Source organism: Apodemus sylvaticus, chromosome 21 (genome assembly GCF_947179515.1).
Source record: "Apodemus sylvaticus chromosome 21, mApoSyl1.1, whole genome shotgun sequence".
Lineage (NCBI taxonomy): Eukaryota > Metazoa > Chordata > Mammalia > Rodentia > Muridae > Apodemus > Apodemus sylvaticus.
In genome coordinates, this window is record NC_067492.1 from 35,082,803 (window position 1) to 35,108,821 (window position 26,019).

At 53.6% G+C, this 26,019-nt stretch overlaps 1 protein-coding gene across 1 annotated transcript; it reads right to left on the minus strand.

The window, feature by feature from the left end:
• Positions 1-1,884: 1,884 nt before the first annotated feature.
• Mmp15 (matrix metallopeptidase 15) lies at positions 1,885-24,113 on the minus strand. Its single transcript, XM_052166889.1, has 10 exons — positions 23,373-24,113; positions 10,607-10,755; positions 9,445-9,570; positions 7,517-7,824; positions 7,034-7,195; positions 6,034-6,287; positions 5,527-5,665; positions 4,586-4,736; positions 4,318-4,433; positions 1,885-3,589 (listed from the first exon to the last, which is right to left on the minus strand). The coding sequence occupies exons 1-10, from the start codon at positions 23,520-23,522 to the stop codon at positions 3,174-3,176; spliced, it is 1,971 nt and encodes a 656-aa protein (XP_052022849.1). The 5' UTR covers positions 23,523-24,113; the 3' UTR covers positions 1,885-3,173.
• Between the last annotated feature and the right edge of the window lie 1,906 nt (positions 24,114-26,019).

A 26,019-nucleotide genomic window follows, 5' to 3' on the forward strand; every position in this document is an offset into this window, starting at 1 on the left:
TCAGGGAGGGAAGAGACTTGGAAGGTGTGAATAGCCTACCTGGGGTCATTGTCAGTTTATGGGACGAGGGTTGGGCTAAGGCTGCTGTGTCCTGGCAGTGTCCCAGTGCTGATAACCGCTCCCTGCCACGCTGTGTGGTTTCTCCGGTTGAGTTTGATGGGGACATAAAGCCAGGGTTTCAGGGGCAGAACTGAAGGATGCCTGGGCAGAAAGTCCTGCTTCTCTCAGACCTACACAGAGGGTCCTGCGGAGCGATGGACGGGCCGGCTTCGGGTGGACAGGAAGCCCGCCATTCTACACTGGAGAATGGCTTCTGTGTGCACCACAACAAAAAGGCTTTTCTGCCAAGTGGAGGAGAGGAAGCGGCCAGGCCGGCTCAGTCCAACCCCAGCCTGAAAGGAGACTCTGTCCTAGACCCGTGGCAGAGAATGAAGGAAGCTGGGGGGTGGGGTGGGGTGGGTGGTCTGGTCCCTGTCTCATTCCTCATCAGTACCAGGTGGGAAAGGCAGGGCAGGCGTTTTCCAGCTTGGTCTGTCTAGGTCTGATCCCAGCATGGTGACTTCCTAGCTGTGTGGCCTTGGCCAAGTCACTTGTCCTCAGAGACCTACTTTCCTTCTGAATAAAAAGTAAGAGGAAGCAGGCTGGTTAGCCAGGATCATAATCACAGGAAGACATGTCCAATGCCAGGCTCCCGTCACCTTTTCTTCTTCACGGAGCCTGCGGCAGGGGCATGCTGCTCCTCTTCTGTAGCCTCGACTCAGGGTCAGGGGTGAACCCTGGGCACCTGGGTCTGCATGTAGCTCTAAGTGTCAGAGCTGAGTACAGACTGGAAATGCCCTGAGGGGGATTATAGTGACTCCTGTACCTTCCTGACTGTCTTATTTAAAAAACAACAACAAAAACAAAACAAAACAAACCTGGAGAACTAGTAAAAGGGGTGTTGAGGGAATGGGGGTGCTGGGGAGCCCCTGATCTCTTGGGTTGTAGTGGAATACAGATGGGTTGCTCATCCAGAAGTTTGAAGAGTCAAGGCCTCTGATCACCCCAAGCTCACAGGCTGAGGCAGGCCAGGCTGGGGATTGTATATTGGCAAGCCAAGATGGGTCCTCCCCAGTCCCTACCACCTGCTGCTGTGTGAGTCCCCTGTGGTGAGGAACTGGGGCTACTTCCTGGATGAGTGGGAAGCTGTGCGCTAAGGGCCAACCCTTCCAATTCTCCTCAGGCCATTCCTATACAAAGAGAGGAAGGGGTGGGGTGGGGAGTCTGGATAGGGAGAACTGGTGACGGACCTTGCTGATGACTTAGCAGCCGGGCCTGGTAAAGCAATGGGAGGGAGGCTCCGACTTGGCTTAGGATTGAGCATTGACACGGGGAGCTTCAGCTGGAACCCCGGTTCACCAGCCACGCCCAGGCCCACAGCACCCCAGTTTTTGCCATCTTGGGACCTGTGGTGGGGTTTTCTGGCCCTGCAGACAAGGCAGCAGGTTCTAGTGCATTTTATTCTCTGAGCATGGAAGGAGGCAAAGGGGCCCCATTACCCAGCTCTCTCCAGGCCCATCCCTGAGTTCTCGTTCAAGTCACCTCTCAGGTCGTCCCAAACCCAATCCAGGTGGGTGGGATGACTGGGTGGCCTTGTCTGGCTCCTCCCATCCCTCCAGATGTGGAGTACTTTGGGAAGCTGGGCCGTCCTCTTATCACTACCAAATGCCATATAAACCCAGTTCTGGGACTTAGCCCAGCCAGCCCCCTTATTGTTCCCCCCACATTCTTCCCTGGGCCCCCTGGACCCCATCCCAAAGGTCCTACCAAACTGAGAGTAGAGTATTTCTCAGCATCCCAGCTTGGCCCCTGCCAAAGAGGTCTTCCTTGCTGCGTGCTACAGTCTAGGCATACAAATGCAGCCACACTCGCTGGCTGTACATTTAATCAGTGCCGATTATTTACAGAACTAAACGATGGGGGGTGGACGCCCCACCCCTTGCTGGCTCTCAGGTTCTGCAGAGGTGATGTCCAGAGTGTTGCTGGACACGCCCCTCCCATCTGTCACCTCTAGTGCCAGGCTATAAGAATCCACCACTTGGAAAGAGGTGGTGACCCAGAGGATCCTGGGAGGCTGCCCTTTGCTGCTCAAGGCCTTTGGGAGGCTGAGGAGACAGAGCCAGCTGTACAGTACCATTTCCCACAGAAGCCTCCCGCTGACTCTGGGATGAAGAGAGGAAGGGAGGCCGCCTTTCACCCTTAGGACGGACTTCCCAGGCCTTAGTGGATTCCTTTGGGGGTTCCACAGACTCTGTGTGTGTGTGTGGGGGGGGGGGTTGCTAGCCTGAGCCTAGTAGTGTTGTGTGGGGACAGGGATCTGGAAGGGAGGAAGCCCACAAGCCTGGTCTGGGACCTGCTGAGCAGCCGTACTATCACACTACCCAGGGACCTCTGGTACCCTAGCGGGTGTGCCTGCCCCCGTGTCTCCAAGGGCTGGGACAAAAAGACAGAAGCCAGAAGGTGGGGGAGTGCCCTGTCTCCTATGGGCAGCCTAGGGGAGGGGCTAGTCACTAGCATCGGGAGGGGAGCTCAGTAGGCTCCCTTTGGTCCTTGGTGAGACAGGTCCAGGGCCCTTCCTAGAGGAAAGAAGTTGCGGGATGCTAGGACAGGGGAAGGGAGGGCGTTCAGGCCTCTGGGCTTCTTAGTAGCCTAAGAAGGAAGGCTCATCAGGGTCATCAGGGTGGCCCCTCGGCCATATACTCTCCCTAAGGCAAATTCAGGAGGGTAGAGCCCCCGCTGGGCTCCTTCAAGGCAAACACAGCTCTTGTCATGGGAGGAGGACTGAGGTTCAAGCTGACCAGCCAGAGCTGAAGACGCTTCCCAGCCCTTGGCTTCCCAGTCCTCTGCGGTCTTCTAGAGATGTGAGCCTCTGTCCCTTCGTTCCTGCTTGGCGGGGGTCCACTCAGAGATCTCTAAGCATCTCCTGGCCCGAGTCAGGAAAGCAGAAACAAAGGCTGAGGGAGGTGCGGAAGAGAAGAGGCACCTGGGCATAAATAAAGGAGGGTGGGGGTGGGGCAGGGCTGGCAGGGGGACGTGTGTGGCTAGGAGGGCATCCCGCTGCGCTGAGGGAGCATCTGGGATCCCCACGCCTGGCCCTGCGGACCTGAGCACCGGGTGCTGCGGGTGCCACATGATCACACCCACTCCTGCAGCGAGCGCTTGCAGTAGAGCAGCATGCGGGGTGCGCCCTTGCGCTGCATCTGCACCAGAGCAAAGGCCAGGCCCAGGATGCAGAGCAGCAGCAGCAAGGGGACCAACACCATCACCACGTTCACGGTCCGCACCACCTCCTCCATCTGCACCACCACGCGGCTGCCCTCATCCTTGTCGCCCACATCCTCTTCCTGGCTGTCACTATCCGCCTCAGGTTCGGCGCCCCCGTTGGGGTTGAAGGGCGGACGAGCCACATCGGGCCATCGTGATCGGGGCTCCACGTGCTCCTGGCAACCCATGAAGTCCCGCAGGATGGATTTGGGGTGGCCAGGTTCCATCCGCAGGCGCTCGTTGTTGAATTTCCAGTACTTGGTGCCCTTGTAGAAGTAGGTGTAAGCTACAGGAAGAGACAGGCCAGAATGACTTCAGGCTGGGGAAAGTGTGTCACTTGGTGGTAGAATGTGGAGCATGTTAAATGGTCCTGGGTCTTCCCGCAGCGAAACCAAACCAGAGAACAATCCGGAGCTGCTCTGGACCAGATCTCTGGCCTCCAGCATCCTGCATGCATCCCACCGACACCAGGAAGGGCGAGGTTTGAAGCATGGGGGCGTGTCTGGGCTTTACTGAGCACAGTGACATGCCTGCACACCGAAGCAGGTGGTCAGGCAGAGTACCGGCAAAGCTGGCAGGTCCGCCCTGAACATCAGAGTCCCTGATAAACAATCAGACATCCATAGGCCCTGCTGGAGAACTAATGGAGTCACAGCTCCTGTCACTCAGTTACAGTGGCAGGTATTAGGGCTTCTTTTGCACGTCCGTGAGTGGACTTTCTCCCAGTGCTCTGAACCACTACCCTGAGGTTTAGAGTTCCTAGCTTTAGCTCTAGACATAGACAGACATGGGAGGCACCCAGATAGCAGCCTCTCTAGCTGTGGGGCTGGGGGTCCCTCAGAAGAGGACAGTCATGATGCAGGTCAGGCAGGATGTCATGCTGGAACATGACACAGCTAGGTCCCCCTTCCATGCCATCACAATGGCATGGGACCTTGGACAAGCCCCGTATCCTAGGAATGTAGTAGAGTATGTGGCAAGTGTTGGGTCCTCTGGGAGGGGATGATCCGGTACCTGCATCATTGCTGAGGAAGGCTCCTTTGGGAGAGGTGGGGATCCCCTGCCAGACACTGATAGGCTTGGGGTAGCCAGGGTCTCCATGCTGTGTCTCCTCATTGAAACGCCAGTACCTATGACCAGAAGTATCAGGCTCTGACCCTGGAGGCCCGGCTTGGGTCTTTCCCCCTATAGGCTCTCTCTGGGCAGGTCTGAAAATGACAGGGCCTGGCCTGAGCCTCCTCCTTTAAGGAAAAAAAAAGGGCACACATGGCAAACCGCTCACCTGTCTGCTTGAAAGAAGAAGGTGTGACCTGTGGGCTCCCACCAGATGGCTGTGTCGATGCGGTCATAGGGGATGTCTGTCCCATAGCTGCTCAGCGGCTGTGGGTAGCCAGGCTCCAGATTGGCTTCTCGGAAAAGCCAGTAGCGGTTACCTGCACGGGGAGCAGTAGGCTGTGTGAGGATGGGCCTGGACTGGGGGTGCAAGTAGTGGAGGAGATGCTTTCCCGAGTCCGCCATCCATTCACACCATCGCTGCCCATCTCTATGTAGACACACACTCAGCATGATACTCCACGCGCATCTATGCCTATCCTCACGGACACCCGTGAGAAGCTCATTTCTCTGTGTCCAGGTCAACTGCTGCCACCGGCCTGACTTATACACTCACTATGAACCTCTGTTCACCAGGACACCTCCTCTAGGCCCGGGAGCCGAGTCTCACCAGACCTTTATGGTACCAAGTCTAGAACTTCCCATTTCAGTTTGAGCCCAGCCCTGTGTTCAGAGAATTCCTGCCTAAGGGGGTGGGGATGGGGAGAGACAGCTGATCTCTCAGGGGTACTGCCCCACAAGGCTTTCCTCCTGCAGACAGATGCAGAGATGCTGACCAATTGGATTTAGAGACCTGTTCTTACAAAGGACAGCTTGCACTATGGGATTCATTCCCAGGAGAACAAGAGGCAGAGATGTGGGCTATGTCGTGGAGCTTCTAGACTGCAGAAGATGGGCAGGGATACATTCGTAATCCAGGCAGCCCTGGCCTGCAGGATCTAAGACTGCCTCATCCCCCAGCCTCATGTCTGTCTCTCCACTCTCCCTTCAGGTGCTCCCTTCAGGTGTTGAGTCAGCCCACAATGGGGATGGGAATCTCAGGACTCTCTTCTTTCCTAGATCCAACAGGGCACAGAGGCTGCCCGGTCTCTCTCGCAGCATCCTGCTTACCTTTGAAAAAGACAAAATGCCCATCCTGACGCTCGTAGGCAGCACTGATGTTCCCGGGCAGACCGCGCCAGAAATGGCCGATTGGCATGGGGTAGTTGTCCAGAACTCGGTTGTGCCGCACTCGCCAGAACCAGCGGCCCTGTGGAGGAGGGTGGGTATTGACGGGCGGGGCAGTATGTGCAAGGTACCCTGGCTCAGGGTGGGAGCTGTGCTTCCTCTGCTCCTTCCCAGGTCAGGGGTGATCTGTCAGACAGGCCATCAAGACCCTGAGGAGCCAGGCAGCTCCACAGATGGAGCTTTGGGCTGGGGAACAGGAACCTGATTGCTGTGTGACCTTGACAAGTCCCTTGTTTTCTTGGGTTGGTTTCTTCCTGGTCTAGGGTCTAGTAAGCACCCAGAAGCTGTTAGGAAGGGAGGAGCCAGGCAAGGCTCTGAACAGGCTTAGAGAGGCTATGGGAGGGAAGGAGAGGGGAGGGGAGGGGGGCACTGAGGAGGGTAGGGCCAGACCTTGAACACAAACATCTCTCCACGGAGCACGGCCACTGTGTCGAAGTTGCCATCGCAGATGTTGGGGCCATACTGGTCAGGCCTCTCTGTGGCTCGGGGCTGGGGTGGGGGCCCTGGTTTGGGGGGCCTCTCTGGCTTCCCACCTGGATGTGGTGGCTGGGGAGGCCGAGGTGGCTGGTGGTCTGGCCGTCCTGGCCGCCGGGGCCTCACAGTGGGGAGAGGCCGGGTGGGCTGTGGCTTACCATCTGGAGAGCCTACAGAGAGGAGGGGATCAGGCAGTGAGAAAACCAACGCAGAGCCCAGCCTGGAGGCCAGGCTCTTCTATACAAAATGCTGGAGTCCTGAGCCTCCCAGCCTGGAGAGACTTGGGCCCCCTCTCCGGGTACAGGGGCCTGTCTATCCAGAGAAGACTTCTTCCTCTACCAGATCATTTCCCCCACCCTGCACCCCCCAGCCTCCTCCACACAATCTTTTTCTTAACTTCTCTGCTGGATGGGAGGCTACCTGCTTCTGCTTTGCCTGAGAACACTCTCCTGGCCTTGCCAGGCCCTAGGCAGTAAGGCACCTGTAGAGGGAGCAGAGAGCACTAGCTTTGGCACCTGATGCACAGTTCATTAGCGAATTGCTGGGCATGGAGGAAGGTATATCTGTCAGGTGTCCCCAAGGAGGCTGACAGAACAGCTGGCCTTGGGGAGATCTGCCACTGTAGATTTGCTAAGGACAGTCTGGGCTAGACAGGCAGCAGTCTCAAATCCACTGGGAATTCTGGGAAGTGCTGGGAACAGACTCACATCTATGGGTCCTTGGGACCCCCTCAGTCTAGGTGGGACAGTGCTAAAGGGAGGAGGGAACTGAGATAGGCCACCTACATCCTCCTTGCAGCTCCACAAGAGCCACCATGTGGGCTATGGGAAAGTGACTGGGCCTCGGTTTTCCTGCCTATAGAATGGGGGCAGCGTAGCGCCTGTCTCGCACGGCCAGCTGGGCACAGCCTACTCACCATACAGCTGCTGGATGCCCCTCAGGTCATCCTCGGGCAGCTGGAAGTTGTCGGTGTCCATCCACTGGTAGAAGGGCGCCATGATAGCGCTGGGGTTGCTCGAGTGCTCCAGCCCCAGGGCGTGGCCCAGCTCGTGCACGGCCACCAGGAAGAGGCTGATTCCTGTCGTGAAGTCACATGCGGTCACTCCGGGTCATCCTAGGCCCTCCAGGCTGCCACAGACCCTACTCTGGCTTCTCTCTTGGATGGGGCTGTGCTTCTCTTATGTCTGGCTTCTAATTTTCCCCATCTGAGAAATGGGCCCAACATCCCCTTCTCTTCCCCGCCTTTCCTTGGTAGGACAACAGATTGAGATTAAGTATGGGGCTCCAGGGTCATGAATGGGGGACATTCTCTCCTCCTGAGCCTGAAGCTACAGAGCTGGAGGGGCCGGCCAAGCTTAGACACTGCCTGGCCTGCTCCCACCCCGCCAGCTGTCCTCACCATGCAGGTCAGTGCTGGAGAAGGTCCAGGGTTCATCTGCGTCGAAATGGGTGTCCCCACCCAGACCAGGGCCGGGGAAATAAGCGTGGGCCAGAAAGCCACCCACACCATCAAACGGTGAGCTGTCGCCATGGAAGCCAGAAGCAAAGAGGACCATGATGTCAGCCTCCGCTCGCCGTCGCAGCCGAATGTCATCATAGGACACTTCCTGGAAGACCAAGGGCGTGACCTGCTCCCACACTTGGAATGCCCTGCGCACCGCCTCCATGGAGTTGTACCAGCCCAGCTTCTCGGTGTAGTTCTGGATGCTGCGGGTGGGCGGGGAGGTAAGGATGGACATGGGGCCTATGGAACACCGTCCGTTGCCGCTACCTTCCCGAGAGTACACAAGGCTGCCACACTATCTGCTCTTAGACATGAATTAGAACTTGTCACATACAGCCGGGCAGTGGTGGTACACACCTGTAATCCCAGCACTTGGGAGGTAGAGGCAGGTAGATCTCTGAGTTCGAGGCCAGCCTGGTCTACAGAGTGAGTTCCAGGACAGCCAGGGCTACACAGAGAAACCCTATCTCAAAAAAAAAAAAAAAAAAAAAAAAAAAAAAAAACCCAAAACAGAACTTGTCACGTCCAGTCATTTATTAAGATATGACCCTAAGTGTTCATGAGAAAAGACAAACAAATTTAAGAAAGACAGTGAGGCTGGAGCAAGTGGACCTCAAAGTTCAAGGCCTGCTGGTCTGTGGAGTAAGTTCCAGGATAGCCAGAGCTACACAGGGAGACCCTGTCTTGAAAACCCAAAAATAAACAAAGAGAAAAACAATACAGTAAGGGAGGTGGGTATGGTAGTGTACGCCTGAAATCCCACCACTTGGAAGTTAGAGGGAGTAAGGTTGGGAGTTCAAGGTTAGCTTCCGCTACATAGCAAGCCTGAGGGCATCCTGGGTATTACCTGAGGACCTGACTTCATCTTAGCAACCCCCCTCCCCACCCCTCGCCAACTCCAAATCTCAAAACAAAAAGGTAGTAAAAATAGTAAGTAAAAGAAAGTCCAGGTTCTTTGTGGCCATGGGATAGGTGCAGCAGAGGTCTGGGAAACAGGCCAAGCCACTCTGAATATGGACCCCAGGGCCAGGCAGACCCTAACTTTAGCTGTGTGACCTTGGACATTTGACTTGACAGTTTCAGTTTATTTGAAAGACAGCAGAAGGGGAGGGACTAATACTGTCTTTGTGTGTGTATGTGTGTGGGGGGGCTCCTTGAGAGGATTAAGTGAGATACTACATGAAGGCTATACAGCCCAGAGCAGGGGGTTCTCAATCTTCCTAATACTCCGACCCTTTAATACAAATCCTCATGGTATGGTGACCCCGCAACCCTAAACTCGTTGTGTTGCTTTGCTACTGTTATGAATTATGATGTAAATATCTGATATGCATGATAACTGATATGCCACTCCTGAGGGGTTACAGCCCACATGCATGTTGAGAACCACTGGTCTAGAAGGCTCTAGAACTGCATGTGAAGCAGACAGCCTGCACCTTCCCTGAGGATCAGACTCAGCTGCTGGGGCAGATAGACTGACATAAACCACAAGGAGGGAGGGGGCTGACTGGGTGGACCATGAATTCACTCAGGGATCTGAGGCCTGGGTGAAAGCAGGACGTTTGACCCCCACACCTACTGACCATATGGATTCCAGAGCTCCTCTGGCCACATTAGGTCAGGATAGCCAACTGGGGCCAGATATCAGGCCAAGCAGGAGATACTTGAAAGCGACCCAGCTTTCCCTGGAGGGAGGCCCTGGACTGTGAGCTGAGACCATTAGCGTGGCTAGCCAGACCTCTTTTGGTACACTTCTGGGAAAGAAAGTCCAAGTGCCTCTGAGAGGGGAGGCATAGTGCCCCTCCTCGGAGCTGGGCCTGTACCTGAAGGTCAGGTGGTAGTTGTTCCACGTTTTTCCTGTCAGGGTGTAACGCTTCCGCCGCCGCAGGTTGGCTTTCACACGTACCCCAAACTGATCAGGAACCCCACAGCGGGGCCGCTTCATCCACCTAGGCCACAGATAGAGAGAGGTCAGCTTTGGGTTATCTCTTCCAGGTAGCCTCTAGCTTCCCAGTTTTCCCTTACAGGGATGTCTTGGGGGTGGGAGAGTCTCTGGCTTCCAGAATAGTGGGTAAAGAGATTCCATTTTAAGAAGACTGATCACTTAGCAGTGACTCAAAATGTGTGCTCCTGTTCCTGCTCTTGTGTATAACCCAACCATGGGCTGGGGTCTCTTGAGGCCTCCTGTCCCAGTTATGTCAAGCTCTGTGCTTGTCAATATATCTGTAGGTCCTATCGATTCTAATAAAGTAAGACCTGGCTAGGTTGTCCCAACCAGGGGTTTGGTACTGCACATCCCATTCCCATGCCTGTAGCAGGCATCACTAATCGAACATAATGCTCTTCCTGCCAAAGATGGATTATATCCATCTCATCTCTCTTTTTTTTTCCCCTTCTCTTCTCCCTCTTGCTCTGGCCATGCTTGCTCCAGCCAATAGGTTTTATTTTTTTATTTGTTTCTCATTCTAGATGATTGTGAGCCACCATGTGGTTGCTGGGATTTGAACTCATAACCTCCGGAAGAGCAGTCAGTGCTCTTAACCGCTGAGCCCCTGTTTTTTTTTTTTTTACTTATTTATCTATTTTGTATGTATGTGTATGTATGTGTATATATGTGTACGTATGTGTGCTTGCATGAATTTATGTGCATTATGTACATACAGGTGTTTGTTGAGGTTCTCAGAGATACTCAGGACCTGGAGTTACAGGTGGTTGCGAGCTGTCTCCTGTGGGTACTGGGAACTGAACCCGGGTCCTCTGCATAAGCAATCAGCAATCTTAGCTCTCCAGCCTCTCTCTTATCTTTCTTAGCATAAGGCTTCAGACAACCACAGTAAACACTAGGCATCAGCGTGAAGATCAAATCATTTGCCATTCCTTATCCAGGCCATCCTCCTCTGAAAATGTCATAGACCAAAGGCTCCTCAGAGCAGCCTGGAGGTCCATGGGGTCTGGGAGGGGTCACCCGGAGGGACTCGGGCTCACCTTTTCGTCTCTTCATCAAGCACGCCCGTGACAGGGATCCCATAGAAACTCTGCATCTCCGCGAGGGCAGAAGCCAGGATCTGGGCAGAGCGCATGGTGGACATGTGGCGGCTGGGCTGGGGTAGGTAGCCGTACAGCCGCAGCCAGTTCTGCAAAGGAGCCAAACCAGGTCCGCTCAGTCCCAGACCTCCCAAAGCAAAGTTCAGTTCTTCCAGGGCGCAGAAACCCCTCCCCCACCAAGCCACACCTCAGCTCTCCTGCTTCATTCCTGCAGCCTGGCACGGTATTCCCTGCCATCCCCCTGCCTCTCCGCAGGGGATCTTTCTGCTCCAGGCAGGCTGCTGGGGACCCTCCAGTAGTTTTCAGAAATCTCTCTTTGTTAAGAGGGCACTGGGTCCCTTGGAACAGTAATTACAGGAGGTTGTGAGCCACTGGATGCAGGTGCTGAGGACCAAAATCTGGTCCTTTGCACAAGCAGCAAATACTCTGAGCCATCTTCTCCAGCTTTGGGTGTGTGTGGATGGGGGGCGGGTGGGCGGGGGAGTGAGGAGGTGAGGTTTTGAGACAGGGTTTCTCTGTATAGCCTAAGCTGTCCTGGAACTTGCTTTGTAGACCAGGCTGGCCTCAAACTCACAGAGATTTGTCTGCCTCTGTCTCTCAAGCTCTGGGATTAAGGCGTGTGCCACCCACCAACCATGCTCAATCCAACCCCTCTTTTTAATTAAAAAAAAAAAAATTCTTTTTTTTTTTTTTGTTAAGTTTGTGTGCATCCAGGTTCCATGGAGTCCAGAATAGGATGTTGGGTCCCTGGTGTTAGAGGTGACCGTGAGTCATATCCCATGGCACTGGGGACCGAGCTCAAGTCCTCTGCAAGGACCTGCTCATACCTGCTGAGCCATCTCTCCAGCACCATTTTACAAAAAAATGATAGTTTTTGTTTATTGTTTGAAAAACTTCGACATTTATCCAATGTGTTTTGAACATACCCCCATCTGTGTTGGAATTTTGACTGGCTCGGTCTTATGCAGGTCTTACGTAGGTAGTAGGTAATCACACCTGCTGTCAGACATGCCACGCCCAAGAGTCAGCCTTTTACAACTCTCCCTCCTATCCATCAGCCTGTAATTCTTTCTGCCTGGATCTTCTACCCAGCCCTGATCTGTTAATAGAGGTGATTCATCCGCAGCTGGTCACTCACAGTTACACACACATGGCACTATGACCATTGATGAGTCTCTGTATTAACCACAGCCTACTGTGCAAAGAAGCTTTTCTGATCAAAGTTAAGACCAACCCAAATCTATAAGTAAATAAATAAAAATATTTAAATAAAAAATATTTAGAAGGCAGTCCAACAGCATGAGTGTTTAACATAACAGCGGAAGGTTCAGCCCTGGTCGCCTATGGTTTTCTGGGTCATAAGCCTTTTCTCTTTGTTTTGTTCTTTCAAATTCTCATTTTATGTGCATGAGTGGTTGTTTGCATGTATGTCAGTGCACTGTGAGTGCCTGGTGCTCACAGAGGTTAGAAGTGGATTATAGATAGTTGTAAATTATCTGAACCACATCTTCTGCAAGAACACACACAACACGTACTTACTTTTTTTTTTTTTTTTTCTTTTTTTGAGTCAAGGTCTTTCTTCTATATAGCTCTGGCTGTCTTGGAACTTGCCTTGTAGACCAGGCTGGCTTCAAACTCCTAAGAGATTAGCCTGCCTCTGTCTCCTGAGTACTGAGATTAAAAGAGTATGCCACCATGTCTGGCTTTATTTTGGATATGTATGGGTGTATACTCGGAGGGCAGGGGAGGTGGCTTCTCTCCTTCTACCACATGGGTCCTAGGAGTCAAACTCAGGTCTCATTCAGGTCTTCAAGCTTGCTGGCAAACACCTTTACCTGCTGAGCCATCTCACTCGCCTGTTCATAATCTTTTAAGATTTTACCAGGTGAGAACACAGCAGGTTCTAAAACCTCTAGGAGTGTGGGGGTGGGAGAGAGACAGGCTCAGGCAGGGTGTGACAAGAGGATGTGACAGTGCTCTGCTATGAATTATCTATTTATTTTATTTTCAAACGGGGTCTGTAGTCAGACTGACCTTTAACTTCTATGTAGCCAAAGGATAACCTTACATTTCTTATCTTCCTGTCTCCATGTCCCAATATTACAGGTGTGCACTACCATGCAGCACTGGGGCTCAAACTCAGACCTTCATGCACGCTAGACAACCATCCTACCCAGAGACCTACATCTCCCACTCCTACTGTCTGCACTGAATGTTTCCTCATCTTCAAAATGAAGACCAGTGTGTGCTGTTACACTGGTGGCTTAGTTACCACTGCTGTGATGGAACACCACTGAAGGGACCAGTATTCAGTATAAGATACCTCAAGACCTAGTTCTCAGCACAAAGGAGATTCATTTGCCCTGAATTTGTAGGGAATAAGAGACAAGGATGGGAGATAAAGGAGAGGGAGAAGAGGGAAAGGATATTTGTCCCAAAAGGACAAGGGACTGTCTTTGGATAAAGAGGAGACAGACGTGGCCCGTAGGCAAATGCAATTTACAAAGGTACAAGGGGAAATCTGTGTTAAATTTTAATTGGGCATGTTAATTAGGTGGGCCAAAGAGGGTTTGATTGCTAGACTCCAATACTTTGATAGCTGCACCTTCCTGGTCAGGCTCATGAGGAGGAAGGTGCAGATGAGGGACTAGACCTTGGTGGTTAGCTTTAGGAATGCAATTTACAGAGCTGTAGCAAGGCAGAGAGAAGGTTTGCCATGCTTGGGCTGGCTAGTGTCTCTTCAACCATGACTTTTGGGAGGAAAGGGTTTATTCGACTTATACTTCCATATCACTGTTCATCGCTGAAGGAAGTCAGGGCAGGCACTCAAGCAGGGCAGGAACCTGGAGGCAGGGGCTGATGCAGAGGCCATGGAGGGGTCCTGCTTACAGGCTTGCTCAGCCTGCTTTCTTATATAACTCAGGACCACCAGCCCAGGGATAGTACCACCCACAATGCAAGGCTCCTCCCTAATCATTAATTATGAAAATGCCCGGGCTGGAGGGATGCTTCAGTGGTTAAGAGCACTGACTGCTCTTCCAAAGGTCCTGAGTTCAAATCCCAGCAACCACATGGTGGCTCACAACCATCTGCAATGAGACTGGATGCCCTCTTCTGGTGTGTCTTTAGTCAGCTACAGTGTACTTACATATAATAAATAAATAAATCTTTTTGTTGTTGTTGTTGTTGCTTTTTCTTTTTTTGCTTGTTTGTTTTTTTCGAGTCAGGGTTCCTCTGTATAGCCCTGGCTGTCCTGGAACTCACTCTGTAGACCAGGCTGGCCTCAAACTCAGAAATCTGCCTGCCTCTGCCTCCCAGAGTGCTGGGATTACAGGTGTGCGCCGCCACCGCCCAGCTCAGGGATATTTTCTCAATTGGGGTTTCCTCCTTTCATATAACTCTAGCCTGCGTCAAGGTAACATAAAATGAAAGTACGACTTGAGAGGCACAGCCCCGGGAAAGGCACTTAGTACCCAAAAACTGTGTTCAGTTTCTTTTTAAAACTTGCCAGGCAAATCCCACCCATGCATCCTGACCATCTATCCATCCACCCACCTACCTATCACCCACTCTGCCAGATGTTCCTGTACATTCTAGCATGCCCCTTGGGGGTCTGCAGGAGACATGACCATCTAGAGCTTATAGGTACCCAGGAGATTCTGTACTGGAAAGGGGGCTTCACGGCTCTTAGGTCCACGAATGCACCAGCAACCTGAAGTTGCGATTCTGATGAATGTTTCTGAGAAATGCTAAGAGAGACGAGCCACCTCATGCCCTCAGGATGGTGTCCACATGGAAGCAAGGAAGCAGAGGCCTTCCTTGTCCTTACCACATCTACTTGGTCACTTGGAAGACCCGCTTTCTAGGCCATTCTAGAAGGGGAAGGCTATACGGCGAGGAAGCCCAAGGCAAGCTAGATATGGAAGACGCTTTGGGCTGACATCCACATGGTAGCACTCAGTCCGGGGCAGCAGTGCCCAAGCTTAATGGGCAAAGAGCTGTCGAACCAAGTCCCAGCCTGGCTGGCTGTGCAGTCCCACTCAGAGACCGGAGCACTTTGGAGGATGGCAGAGCAGCAAACAGAGACCTGGAGCCAAGAATCAAGTGTCAGTTCTGTACAGCGTGGGGCCAATCTTATTAAAGGGGGTGGGGTGCACAGTCTGGATTAGGGCCTGCTTCATCTGTGAGGTTCTTCAAGGATCAAGTGGCAAAAAGCCCTGTAAATGTTTTGGATGATAAGAGACTGGGGCTCTGACTGACAACCTTGTTTCTACCAGCAGGTCTAGGCTTCTGGTGAGACTGGTTAGGCACGAGCAAGACCAGGGCTCACAGTAGCTGGGGGAGGAAGGAGCCCCCACGGAGTTCCCACTGACTCTCTTGACCCTCCCCCCCATCCCCAGACCCACTCGGTAACACTACTGCAACAATACCTCAGTTCTTCCCCAGCACTAAAACCTTCTCCAAAGCTCCTGTGGAGAGTTCACTTCCCTTTTGGACAGTTTTCCTGAAGCCTCGTAGAAAAGTCCAATGGGCAAGGCCACCAGGCGAATGGCAAAAGGCATGGAGCTGGTGTGTGTGTGTGTGTGTGTGTGTGTGTGTGTGTGTGTGTGGTGGGGGAGGGGAGGCTGAGGGGGGAGGGGTGGCTGCTGACAGATGAGGGCACCTTCATATCACCAATTTGCATAAGGTAAAAATATCTCCAGCGCAGGCAATCAGAGCCACGGAGGGGCTGATTAGCTTGTCTGCAGAGCCACAAAGAGGGGCAGGCTGGGGACGGAGGCTCAGGAGGAGCCCCTGGGCTGGGAGGGAAAGGGAGCTGGCCTGTTTTCAGCAAAGAGCTCCAGAGATCTGCGGGGATCTGGCAGAAGAGCTGTTTCATCCCGGAGCCAGCTCAGGGCTGCCAGACAGGTCCCAGGGGAGCCTGGTGGCTCTCCTTCACAGAGTTAAATGCCTTAAAGACCCCAGGAAGCATCTCTCTATCAGTCATGCCTCCCTGCCACTGCTGGGGGGGGAGGGGGGGTAAAGTGGCTGGTGACACCCCTGGGACAGGGACTGGTGAACAGAGCTGCAGCCTCCCCGTGTGAGTAAAGCTAATGGCTGGCCTGCCTCTGGCAAACGCGTGCTCAAGGTGGCCACGGATCCGCCCAGCACCCAGCGGGCAGCAGACAGCACCCTGGGGCTTCTTCCCTTCCTAGTGTTGGGAGTAAGTGCTCCATTTTCCCAGCACCTTCCTGGCTGTGAGAAGATCTGCAGGCTAGCCACACTGGTGGGAAACAGGGTGCAGGGTAGCCACCACTGCCTTATAGTGACAGGCAGCTTAGGCCCCTGCGCCCCAGAGACCTAAGGTGATCTGCTGCTTCGGGACAAATGATAGGAACAGCACCCAAGGTCCCACGGTGAGAGAAGGCTGTAGCCAGGCCCTTCCGGGTCCTGTGGATGGTATCTGTCCCCTGTGCATGGTATCTCCTAGTCTTCTTCATCACCTACAGGTTCATGGGTGAGGCAAGCAGGCAAAGCTGTCCTTCTCTGATGGGGAAACTGAGGCACGGAAGTCAGTACTAAGCATAGTGAAGGAAGAGTCCGGTTTGTTACCCTTTCCATGGGGGTCACTCTCCGGTGATAGAGGGCTGTGAGGCCTCTCCTATCTATAGACCGGAGTGTGTCTGTGGGATGTTTCCAAGACCCTAGAGTCATGCAGGGCTATGCTAGCCATTGCTTTGAGTTTCAGCCTCCATCTGAAAATTATACCTATTGATGTTGCAGGAAACTGGCTGATCTCAAGCAGGAAGGCAAGGGACAGTAGTTCCTAAGGGAAATTCCTGTTCCTCAGGCGAGACGGTAAGCACAACACCTGAGAACCTGCTGCAGACCATTTAATGCTCACAACCACTCCTGAAAGACAAACACGTCTGTGTTCTCATTGTTCTCAGAGCAAGGTTCAGAGGCAGGGAGCTGGCTGCTCAGTCACACAGCGGATCTGGGAGGTCGCAGGAGGTTTCTGCAGTGTTCCCAGTTCCTTGGCCTAGTACGCTGGGCTCTGGCCATTCTCAGGAACAGCATGGCACGACACAGCACTGGGGTAGGGCACCTAATCCTCTCCACACCCAGCGTCTCTGGCTGGGTCTGGGCACTGAGCCAGGCTGTCCTCCCCAACGCCTGTTGAAGCAATATGGAAAGACCTAAGCCATCAGGGAGGGTGCATCTGAGAAGGAGCCCCCCCGATCCCAGATCGATGATTCCGTGTCTAGAACAACTACTGGAGAGGGGAGACAGGACTGGGGCCTGAGCCTCTGCTGTGGACAACATCCCGCTCCTGGGGCTCACACTAGGGGCGTGTCCAGAAGTAGCACACCAGCCCTTCCCCCCAGGGCCTTATCAGGCCTCAGGTGATAAAGACAATCTCAAGGTTTCTGCTCGGTCTCTCACCTCAACTCCTTCTGTAATCTGAGCAGCCCCAAGGCACGTTTTGCTCAGCCGGGTACAAAGGGAAGCTTGTCAGGACCATCTAAGATGAATCAGGCCCCAGACCTTCTAAGATCTGAGGATTCTTGGAAACAAACCAGGGTTCTGCTCTGCCTACCATACTGGAAGAACCAGGTGCTGAATCTGGGATCCAGACCCTGGAAGAGACGGGGCTAGGCCTCTTACTAGCAAGGTGCATTCTGGCTCACTGGGATGTGGAAGGTGTGTGTGTGTGTGTGTGTGTGTGTGTGTGTGTAGGGGGTGTTCCAAAGCAGCCAAGCCCAGACACCTCTCTGGGGCAGGGCTGCAGATTCATCCAATAGGCACCCCTGAAGAGACAGGGTGCCCTTGGCAGCTCATTCCATCTATGTCAGCAAGGACCCTTAGGCAGGCCCCCAACCCCCCCCCCTACCTCAAGGCTGAATACAAACGAACTTTGGCCTTGTTTCTGAGTAGACCCTGGCTCAGGCCCTAGTTGCTTATCCATATTAAGGGCCTATGAGAAACTGGCTAAGAGAACTCTGAAACTTAGTTTCCACCTCTGTGAAATGGCGTCATGCGGAACAGGACAAAAAGCTGAATGGCTAGACACCAGGCCAATAAAGGAAGACAGAATTAGTTGAGCATGGTGGCATATGCCTTTAATCCCAGCACTTGGGAAGCAGAGTTTAAGACCAGCCTGGTCTACATAGCAAGTGCCAGGCTGGTTAGAGCTACATAGAGAGACCTTGTCATAAACAAGGGACTACCCAGACTACTCAACTCTTGTTGCCTGATACTCCCGGGGTAGCATAGTCCATTTAAACAATGCTAAGGCATGTGCATTTGGGGAGCCTAATCTACTTCTTAATGTGAACGTCAGGCCCTTCTGCCCCAGGTCTCCAAATCCTGGGGTTATAAGCATATACCATCATACCCAAAACACTATGAGTCTTAAAAACAAATTTTTTTGGTATAAGTTTATATGAAAGTTCAGGTGCTCTTGGAGGCCAGAGGCCTAAGAGGCAGTTGTGAGATGCCTAATGTGGATGTTGGGAAATAAATTCCAGATACTCTGCAACATGCACCGGTGACATCATCTCTCTCTCTAGACCCATGAGCCTCCCTGCCCCTAGGATTAGGGATTGATTGGTTCCAGAGCCTAAACTATGCTTGCTAAGTGTTCCACCTCTGAGCTTACTAACCCAGACCGTTTTGGGTTTTATTTTTGTTTTAACTCTTTTTATTTTGAAACAGGGTCTCATGAAGCTGCCTAGGTTGGCCTTGACCAGGTGGCCTTTAAACTTGAAATCCTCCTGCCTCAGCATCCTAAGAATCTGAGATTACAGGCCCCTACCCCACTCTGAACCTTAAAGAAGGCTGTGGGTTATGGTGACAGCTGGGAACTTCCAGCCAGAGAAGCAGGAAGGAGGCAGCTACCCAGCCCGGCCAACACCCCCACAAGCCTTAATCTGAAGGAAAAACAAACGGGTCCTCTGGCCTATGGGAGGGGAGGGGTAGGGCGGGAAGGGCCTTCGCTTGCCAAGAGTTTTCAAGGTTGGCTAGAGATCAGGCCTTGAGTCTCACCTGGCCCTTGGGGCTCCCCAGGGCAGGGTCTGAGTCAGCGCAGGTAGGGAACGGGGCAGCTTTAGCAGAACCCCTGAAGAGACCTTCCCATCTGGGTCAATCTCATCAGGCTCCTACTAGAAGGAACTCAGGGGGTGATCCCTTGCAATTTGATCTTTAGCCCAATCTGAGGCACCAAGACCAGGGCTGTGGGTTCAAACTCCCAGTTCTGCAATTCCTGGCTATGTAACCTGGCTATGTAACCTGAGGTACCTAGAGAGCTTAGCTTCCTCTTCCATATGTATTAAAAGGAAGAAGAAATGTGAAAATGCTTCTGGAACGTCCTTGGACAGAACTAGTTCGATAACTGTACACAATAATGCCGGAGGCTCTCGGGGTGCCCGGGCACAGTATTACAGCACTGCCCATACGGAATAGTTTCTCCTGTAACACCACCAAGCAGGTATTATAACCCGTTCCATTACAGGCAAGAAAACTGAAGTTCAGACAGGTCCAACAACTTGCCAACAAGAGTTGCTGCTTGCTTCTCGGCTGTTAATTTTACCGAGGGTTATGATGCTAAGCGAGGGATGAGGATGGAGCTCGGCTCCTCGTGTCTCCATGTGGTTCCAGGTATATGGGTCAGCTTTAGAGAGTTGACCTACACCCTGCTCTCCAGGCCGCAGAGCTCTGGGAACTCAACCCAACCATCAGTGGCTATGGGACACAGGACATCTGAGAGCAGAGGTCAAGGCAGGCCTTCTGTTTATTACTGCTTGCCTCTTTGGGGATCATGGGGTTCAGTAGGAGGTACCCCTTGCTTCCCTTGGCAGACCCAAGTCTGCCACACTTGCCTGGGGCTGTGCATACCCTGTCACTTCCCCCAGAGGGCCTAGCCCCTTGATTGCTAGTCTCTAGGCATCTTCAGAATGAACACAAGTCCTCTATCGAGCAGTGCTCCAGATCCTTAATTCTCAAGCCCTGGGGTGGGTGGGTGGGTGGGGGCTCTTCCTGCCAGAAGATGCTAATATGCACAGGCCTGGGAATGCTCAGCTAACCTCCGGGTCCGTGGGCTGTGGATCTGCCAGGGTTCTCTTTGCAAGGAAGAGGTGTTCAAGCAATGTCCTTAACCCCTTTGTTTCTGCTGACTCATGGAACACTGTACCGTGTAACTGGCCATGGGCTTTCCGCCTTGGTGTCCACCTAAATCTTGGGGTGACATTAAGGATACTGCCTTAGAACCCCCAGGCTGAAACCAAACTCCCAGCAGGAAAATATTGGCAGAGGACCACCTGAATCCAGACACAAAAGGGACACAAAAGGGACAGCCAGAACTAAATCCATGGTGGGAAAAGACCTTTCCACACCCACGGCATGCCATCCTGAGCTGGCACAAGTGATTTCTGGGCTTTTAGAGAAAATCTTTAGGGGTGAGAGTATGAGGCTGACTTGCTTTCTTTTCTTTCTTTTCTTTTCTTTTCTTTTCTTTCTTTCTTTCTTTCTTTCTTTCTTTCTTTCTTTCTTTCTTTCTTTCATTCTTCCTTCCTTCCTTCCTTCCTTCCTTCCTTCCTTCCTTCCTTCCTTCCTTTCTTCCTTCCTTCCTTTCTTTTGGTTTTCAAGACAGGGTTTCTCTGTATAGCCCTGGCTGTCCTGGAACTCACTCTGTAGACCAGGCTGGCCTGGAACTCAGAAATCCACCTGCCTCTGCCTCCCAAGTACTGGGATTAAAGGTGTGCGCCGCCACCACCCTGCGAGGCTTTCTGTCCACAGATACCTAGGGGTATCTTTTAGAAGTCTCCTTCAACCTTGGGGTAGGGCAATATAAAGTATGTGTGCCCAGGGGTCACAGTGGGCAGGCCAGTGTCATATGCTGTTGCAATGGAGACACACAAGGGGGTCAGTGGTGGGTGGGCCAAGGGATGTTCCCAAACACAGTGACATGTTAAGGGATAATGTGAAAGATGGTCTACATCCAACACCAGTCCTCAACTGTGCCCAGCACACTAGTTCTCCCCCATCTTGAGGCTATGTGGAGATACAGTCTCCGAATTATCCTTGCTATGAGCCTAACGTGAAACCCCTTTTCCCTTCAGGGAAGACTGAGGCCTGTGCAGTTTCTTTTCCATAGTTGAGAAGGAATATTAATATGAGGAGGGAACCTAGAAGGACCACCACTAGCATATAAGAGGAGATGGGCACACAGATAGTGACCCCAGTCAGATCTGAAGATCAAAAGGCCTGGTGGTGGTGGCACACACCTTTCATCCCAACTAGGGAGACAGAGGCAGGTGGCGCTCGCTGAGTTTGAGGCTAGCCTGGTCTACGGAGAGTTCCAGGAGCACCGTAGTTGACTCCAGTCTCCTCGGCCCCTTTTGTTCACTTCCTCAGTAGTCAGAAGGGGGCAGGAAGACTTGTGACACTGTCCAGGAAAGGCGGGAATGTCCAGTTTCGGTGTTGGTGGCACCATACTCTGGCAGCCTGAGTCTCCTCCACAGGCTAGGCTGAGAAGCCTTTCGGGAAGGAGCAGGAGGAAGAGTTTCCCTACTTAAAAAGCAAAGGCACTCAGGTTGCCAGAAATTATAGCCCCGGAGCCCGGCAGGGTCTGGATGGGGTAGCAAGCAGGTACCCTCCAAGCGGGGTCCTAGATCACAGTGCCTGTCCAGGGGAGAAAATGACAGAGGCTAGGGCAGAGTAGCTCAGAAGTAGCTTTGCCAAGGAAGGCAGGCTACCAGGGGCTGGCTGCAGGTGTGTAGCAGACCTAGCACAGGCCAGTGTCTGGTCCCTTAATCTAGTGAATTCCTGTGGTTGCCCCCGGGCAGGTAAAAGAGGCAGGGTGTGGGCCTTGGTTCAGCTATCAAGGTTCTCCTGGCCATGAACTGACCAGAGGGCTGAAGCTGTGGACTCCCTTCAGTGAGAACCAAAACCTTGCTCAAAGCAAAAGGAATCTGGACACTGTATGGCAGGCCTAGACTGAGCAGACAGGCCTAGGGACTCTTTGGGTCCATTACGGCCAGTCTTAAGGGATCTCCCAGAGCAGCCTGTATATCAAAGCTATCTCTAAGGGTTAAGACATCCATCCTTCCACCCATGGTGGATTCCAACATGCAACCTTTCAGAGGCCCTTCCCGCCACAGCCAAAATTGTACTGGAAGAGTCAATCCTAGCCAGGGGTACCGAGGCTTTCTGCTGTGGTGTGTGTATGTGTGGTGGTGGTAGACTTAGCTGTACTGTCTCAGTTGGAGGAGGCTCCCTAACCCTAAGCGCCTGGCTATCCAGGAGGCCCATTCACAACACACAACCACCAAAGTCCAGCTTGGTCTGTGTAGGCCACAAACTCTCAAAGGGGAATCATCTGTGACTTGAAATTCTTTGGCATCTTCTCCGGTGGCAGCACCTTGGTTACAAGCAAACAATTTCCTACCAGCAGGAGCTCCCTGTAAGCCTCTGCCCCAAGGCCTTGTGAGTTGGGTTGGGCTCCCTGCAACTCTCTGATCAGATGAGAGGAGGGCAAAGCAGGAGGAAGATTGGAGGTGCAACTGGTCCCCCCCTTCCAAAGTTTTTATTAAAGTAGGGTAGGGAGGGAACAGACTTCCATTGGAAAAACCTCTCTCATGCAGACCAGAAATTTGGGCAAATCTTCGAGGCTAGGATGGAAGATTAGGCTGTCTGCAGATACAAAAAGTGCTCCAGAAAAGTGGGGAAGTCTTTGGGGCCGAGATGGCAGAATACACTGTCTGTAAATCATTGCTCCAGACAGCCCAAAAGCACCAAGGCCCCAAGGCCCCTAGAAAGAAGATGCAGCCCCTGGCTCGTCCTCTCTCCAGACTCCACGCCAAGTCTCCCTTTCTCTCAGGGCTGGAAAGAATGATCATTAAAAGTTCGATGATACCCCATGGTGACCGAGCTAGCAGCGCGGCTAGGGGCATATACTGGAGCAGGAGGTATTGGTGGGGACTCTGAGCCTGGAGACCGCGCCTGGTCACTCGCCGGACCAATCCAGAGAGCGGCCAGCATATGGACGTCAGCCCAGCTTCCAGAGAAAAGAGGCGTGGAGTCTACCCAGTTTTACCCAGGCCTGGGCGTAGGGGCGCTGGTAGGAAAAGTGTTTCGGAAAGATAGGGTCTGTCCTTCAGACCCCATCCCTGGCGTGGGAATGCTTCAGCTCAAGAAAGTCACCAAAGCACCTTTGCAATTCAGTCGTTAGCCTGGGAGATTCACACCCATCCCCCAACCATTCTGGCCAGCCCGGGAAGGCACGATGTCAGCCAAAGGAGTGTCAGCCAAAGCGCGAGCGCTGCGGGGATCTTGCTCCGCCTGAGCTCTCACTACCCGCAGCACCCCACCCCTCGTCACTCGTAAAGCCCACAGTGCGCGGATCCGGCTCTCGAGGAATCGCGCGGGCTAAATGACTGGAGGCGAGGGCTATGGGCTGCGGAAGCCGCTGCAGGGACTCAAGTTAGGGCGGGTCAGTGTCCCGAGCGGCTTCAGGGTGCACAGCAGCTGAGAGCCCTGTGCTCCCAGGGCTTTGGGAAGAGACGCGCAGCAGAGCTCTGACCAGGGAGTGGCAGCCTGCCAGTCCCGCTTTTACCCAAGCTCTCTAGTCGGGATCAGTCCTCATCCCCCTAAGGCCGGGTGCGTCTCCCCCACCTGCAGGTCCCCGCTGCGGGTGTGGTCCGCACTACATTCCCCGGGTTCTTACCTCAGCGGCATACACTTCGGCGTCTTCAGATGCTGTACCATGGCCCAGGCAGTCCAGAAGCACCAGTAGCAGCGGGATCAGCGAAGCTCGGCTGCTGAGGCAGCTGCCAGTGCAGCCTGGCCGTCCGAGAGCGCTCCGGTCGCTGCCCATGCTCTTGGGCAGCCAGCCGGGTCCCGAGCGCTGCACGCCGGGCTAGCTCGCTGGCCGGCACCGCGTTCTCGCACGAGGCTGGGAAACTTGCGACGCTCCCTGGCTCCCGGCCCCGCGGGCGCGCGGCGGACCTCGGGCTCCCGGTGTCTGCCGGAGCAGCTCAGGTCCCCTCTGCAAATTCCCAGACCGGGAGAGAAGCGGGCAGGGCAGGTCGGAGCACGCGGGGACTCGCCCGCTGGAGAAGGGGACCGGTCGAGCTGCACGCCGCAGAGTCTCGCAGCGTCGGGGCGGTGCGCCCTGGCCCCGGCCCCCGGGAGCAAGCACAACTCCAGAGCCTTTGTCTGGCTCAGCGCTCCGGCCGCCCGGTCCCGCGGCGCCCCCTGTGCGCCCGGCTCTCTCTGTCCATGCCCAAGGTCCCCCCGCGCTACCCAGAGCGCGCGCTCCCCTCTGGCGACTTCACTAGTTGCCGCGCCCAATCGGGCCTGGATCCCCCAGGCAGTCCCGAGAGGGGTGCAGGGAACCGGCCCGAGAGAGCGACGAGCCCGCCAGCCAGCTAGCCAGCGCCCGGCGTCCCCGGCGAGTTTGGTTCCGCAGCTCTACTCCCAGTGCGCGGCGGGAGCCGCCGTTCTTAAAGGGCCAGTGTGCTCCCTGTGCGCAAAGCCAGGCGGAGGCTGGGGGCGGTACCTAACTCGAGGCTTCTCAGGAGCAGGTGCGGACTGTGGCGTCTGGGCAGGTGGGTGACACTTCTCCAAATTTCCTGGTGGCAGCAAACCTCTCCTAGCTTGCTCAGCCCCTATCTCTGGGGAGCAGGAGTGACCCCATAACTCGACCCTATGCTGAGGGAGGGCGCAAGGAAGGCGAGATCTCCCTTGGAGGGCAGCTTGTAGATCTCTCCAGCTATCCGGTGGGATAGGACGTTCAGATCAAAGTGGGCCGGAAAAGGACTTAGGTAAGGAGCTGAAGTACTGCTTTAAGTTTTTAAACATGGTAATAAAACTCTGGGGGGAAAAAAGAAATTGGAGGAGCAAGTAAGATGGCTCAGAGGGTAAGGGCCCTGGCCACCATCAAAGTGCGGAGACAAGGCTTGGATTCCCAGGACCCACTTGGTGAACTGATAGAACCTGTGCCACTGTGGCGCTCGCTCGTTAGAACCTACACACGCATAGCACCGCACGCAAGCCCCAGAGTGCTTTAGACTAGTAAATTTCCTCAGTCGAGAAATCTGGGTTTAGGGCGCCTCCGGGGCGCCTCTAGTGCTGCATGCAACCTAGAGCGCACACTTACAAGGCCTGTGAGTCTGCATCCCTACTCCCTGCCGGGTAAATATGAGCAAATTACTAGTTTTTTTTCTTTTTTTTTTTTTTTCTGAGTTTCTGTGTTGGGCTGAGGGCTCCGGCTCCAAGTGTACACATATTTCGTTTCCAAGAAAAGCCCACTATATTTGGTCTCTGTTATGAAAAAAACTCTGGGTGGAAGGACAAACCTTCCCCAATGAAGCTTGGGCTAGACTTTTACTCCAGTGTGGATGCTACGGGGCCCGAAGGCCCACGGTAACTTCGTCCAGCCCAAAGTCAGCCCCAGTGTAGTTAACTGGAGGAATTGGTGATGGCACTCGAGAACCGTGGGAGCCAGGGCAGCTCGCCTTAGCACCTCCACACAGGCGAGGGAAGTGTGCTTTCCTTACTTGGGGGTGGTCGTTCCTGGAGTAGGCTCTCTGACTGCCTCCACCCCCTCCCACCTCTCAGAAGCAGGAGACCTGGCAAAGGACCTTAGGAATGGCTGGTTTGAACCCTCTCACGGGCTGAAGGAAGATAAAACATGTGCAGTGCCTGGCCTAGTAACATCGTGTGGAAAAGGAAATTGGGATTTGGAGAAAAGGCAGAAGCAGTCTCTCCCCTTTCCACTGGTGGACTTCCCTGTGGGATCCCTCACCTGGAAAACAAGCTTATGAATTCTCTAATTAGAAATGTGATTTTGACAAACGTCCAGTGTCTGGTGAGCAACAGCTCCAGTTTAGGTGTACTGCATCCGTTTGCCAAATTTATTCCCAACCATTTTTTAAAAACTGAGTTTATGGGGCTAACTCAAAGCCCCATAAGGCAAGGTTTGAGAGACTACGGTTAAGTCAAATCTGATGGCTCTTTTCCGTTGTTGGCTGTTCTGGCTCTAGGAAATGGTTCTCCCGGCCCCTCCCCCTCTCCCTCCCTCCGGCCTCTCCCCCTCTCCCTCCCTCCGACCCTTTCCCCTCCCCACCTCAAAAAGTTTTCCCTGAGACAAGGTCTCATTGTGTAGCCCTGACTGTCCTGGAACTTACTGTGTAGATCAGGCTGGTGTCAGACTCACAGAGATCCACCTGCTTCTGCCTCCCAGGATTAAAGTCGAGTACCACCATACCCGGCAGTAGAAATACATTTTTATGTGAGAGGTTCTTCAGAAAACTCTGGATTTCAAACCAGGTCACTGGGTTCCTGCCCCAGGTCAACTTCCCTGGAATCTG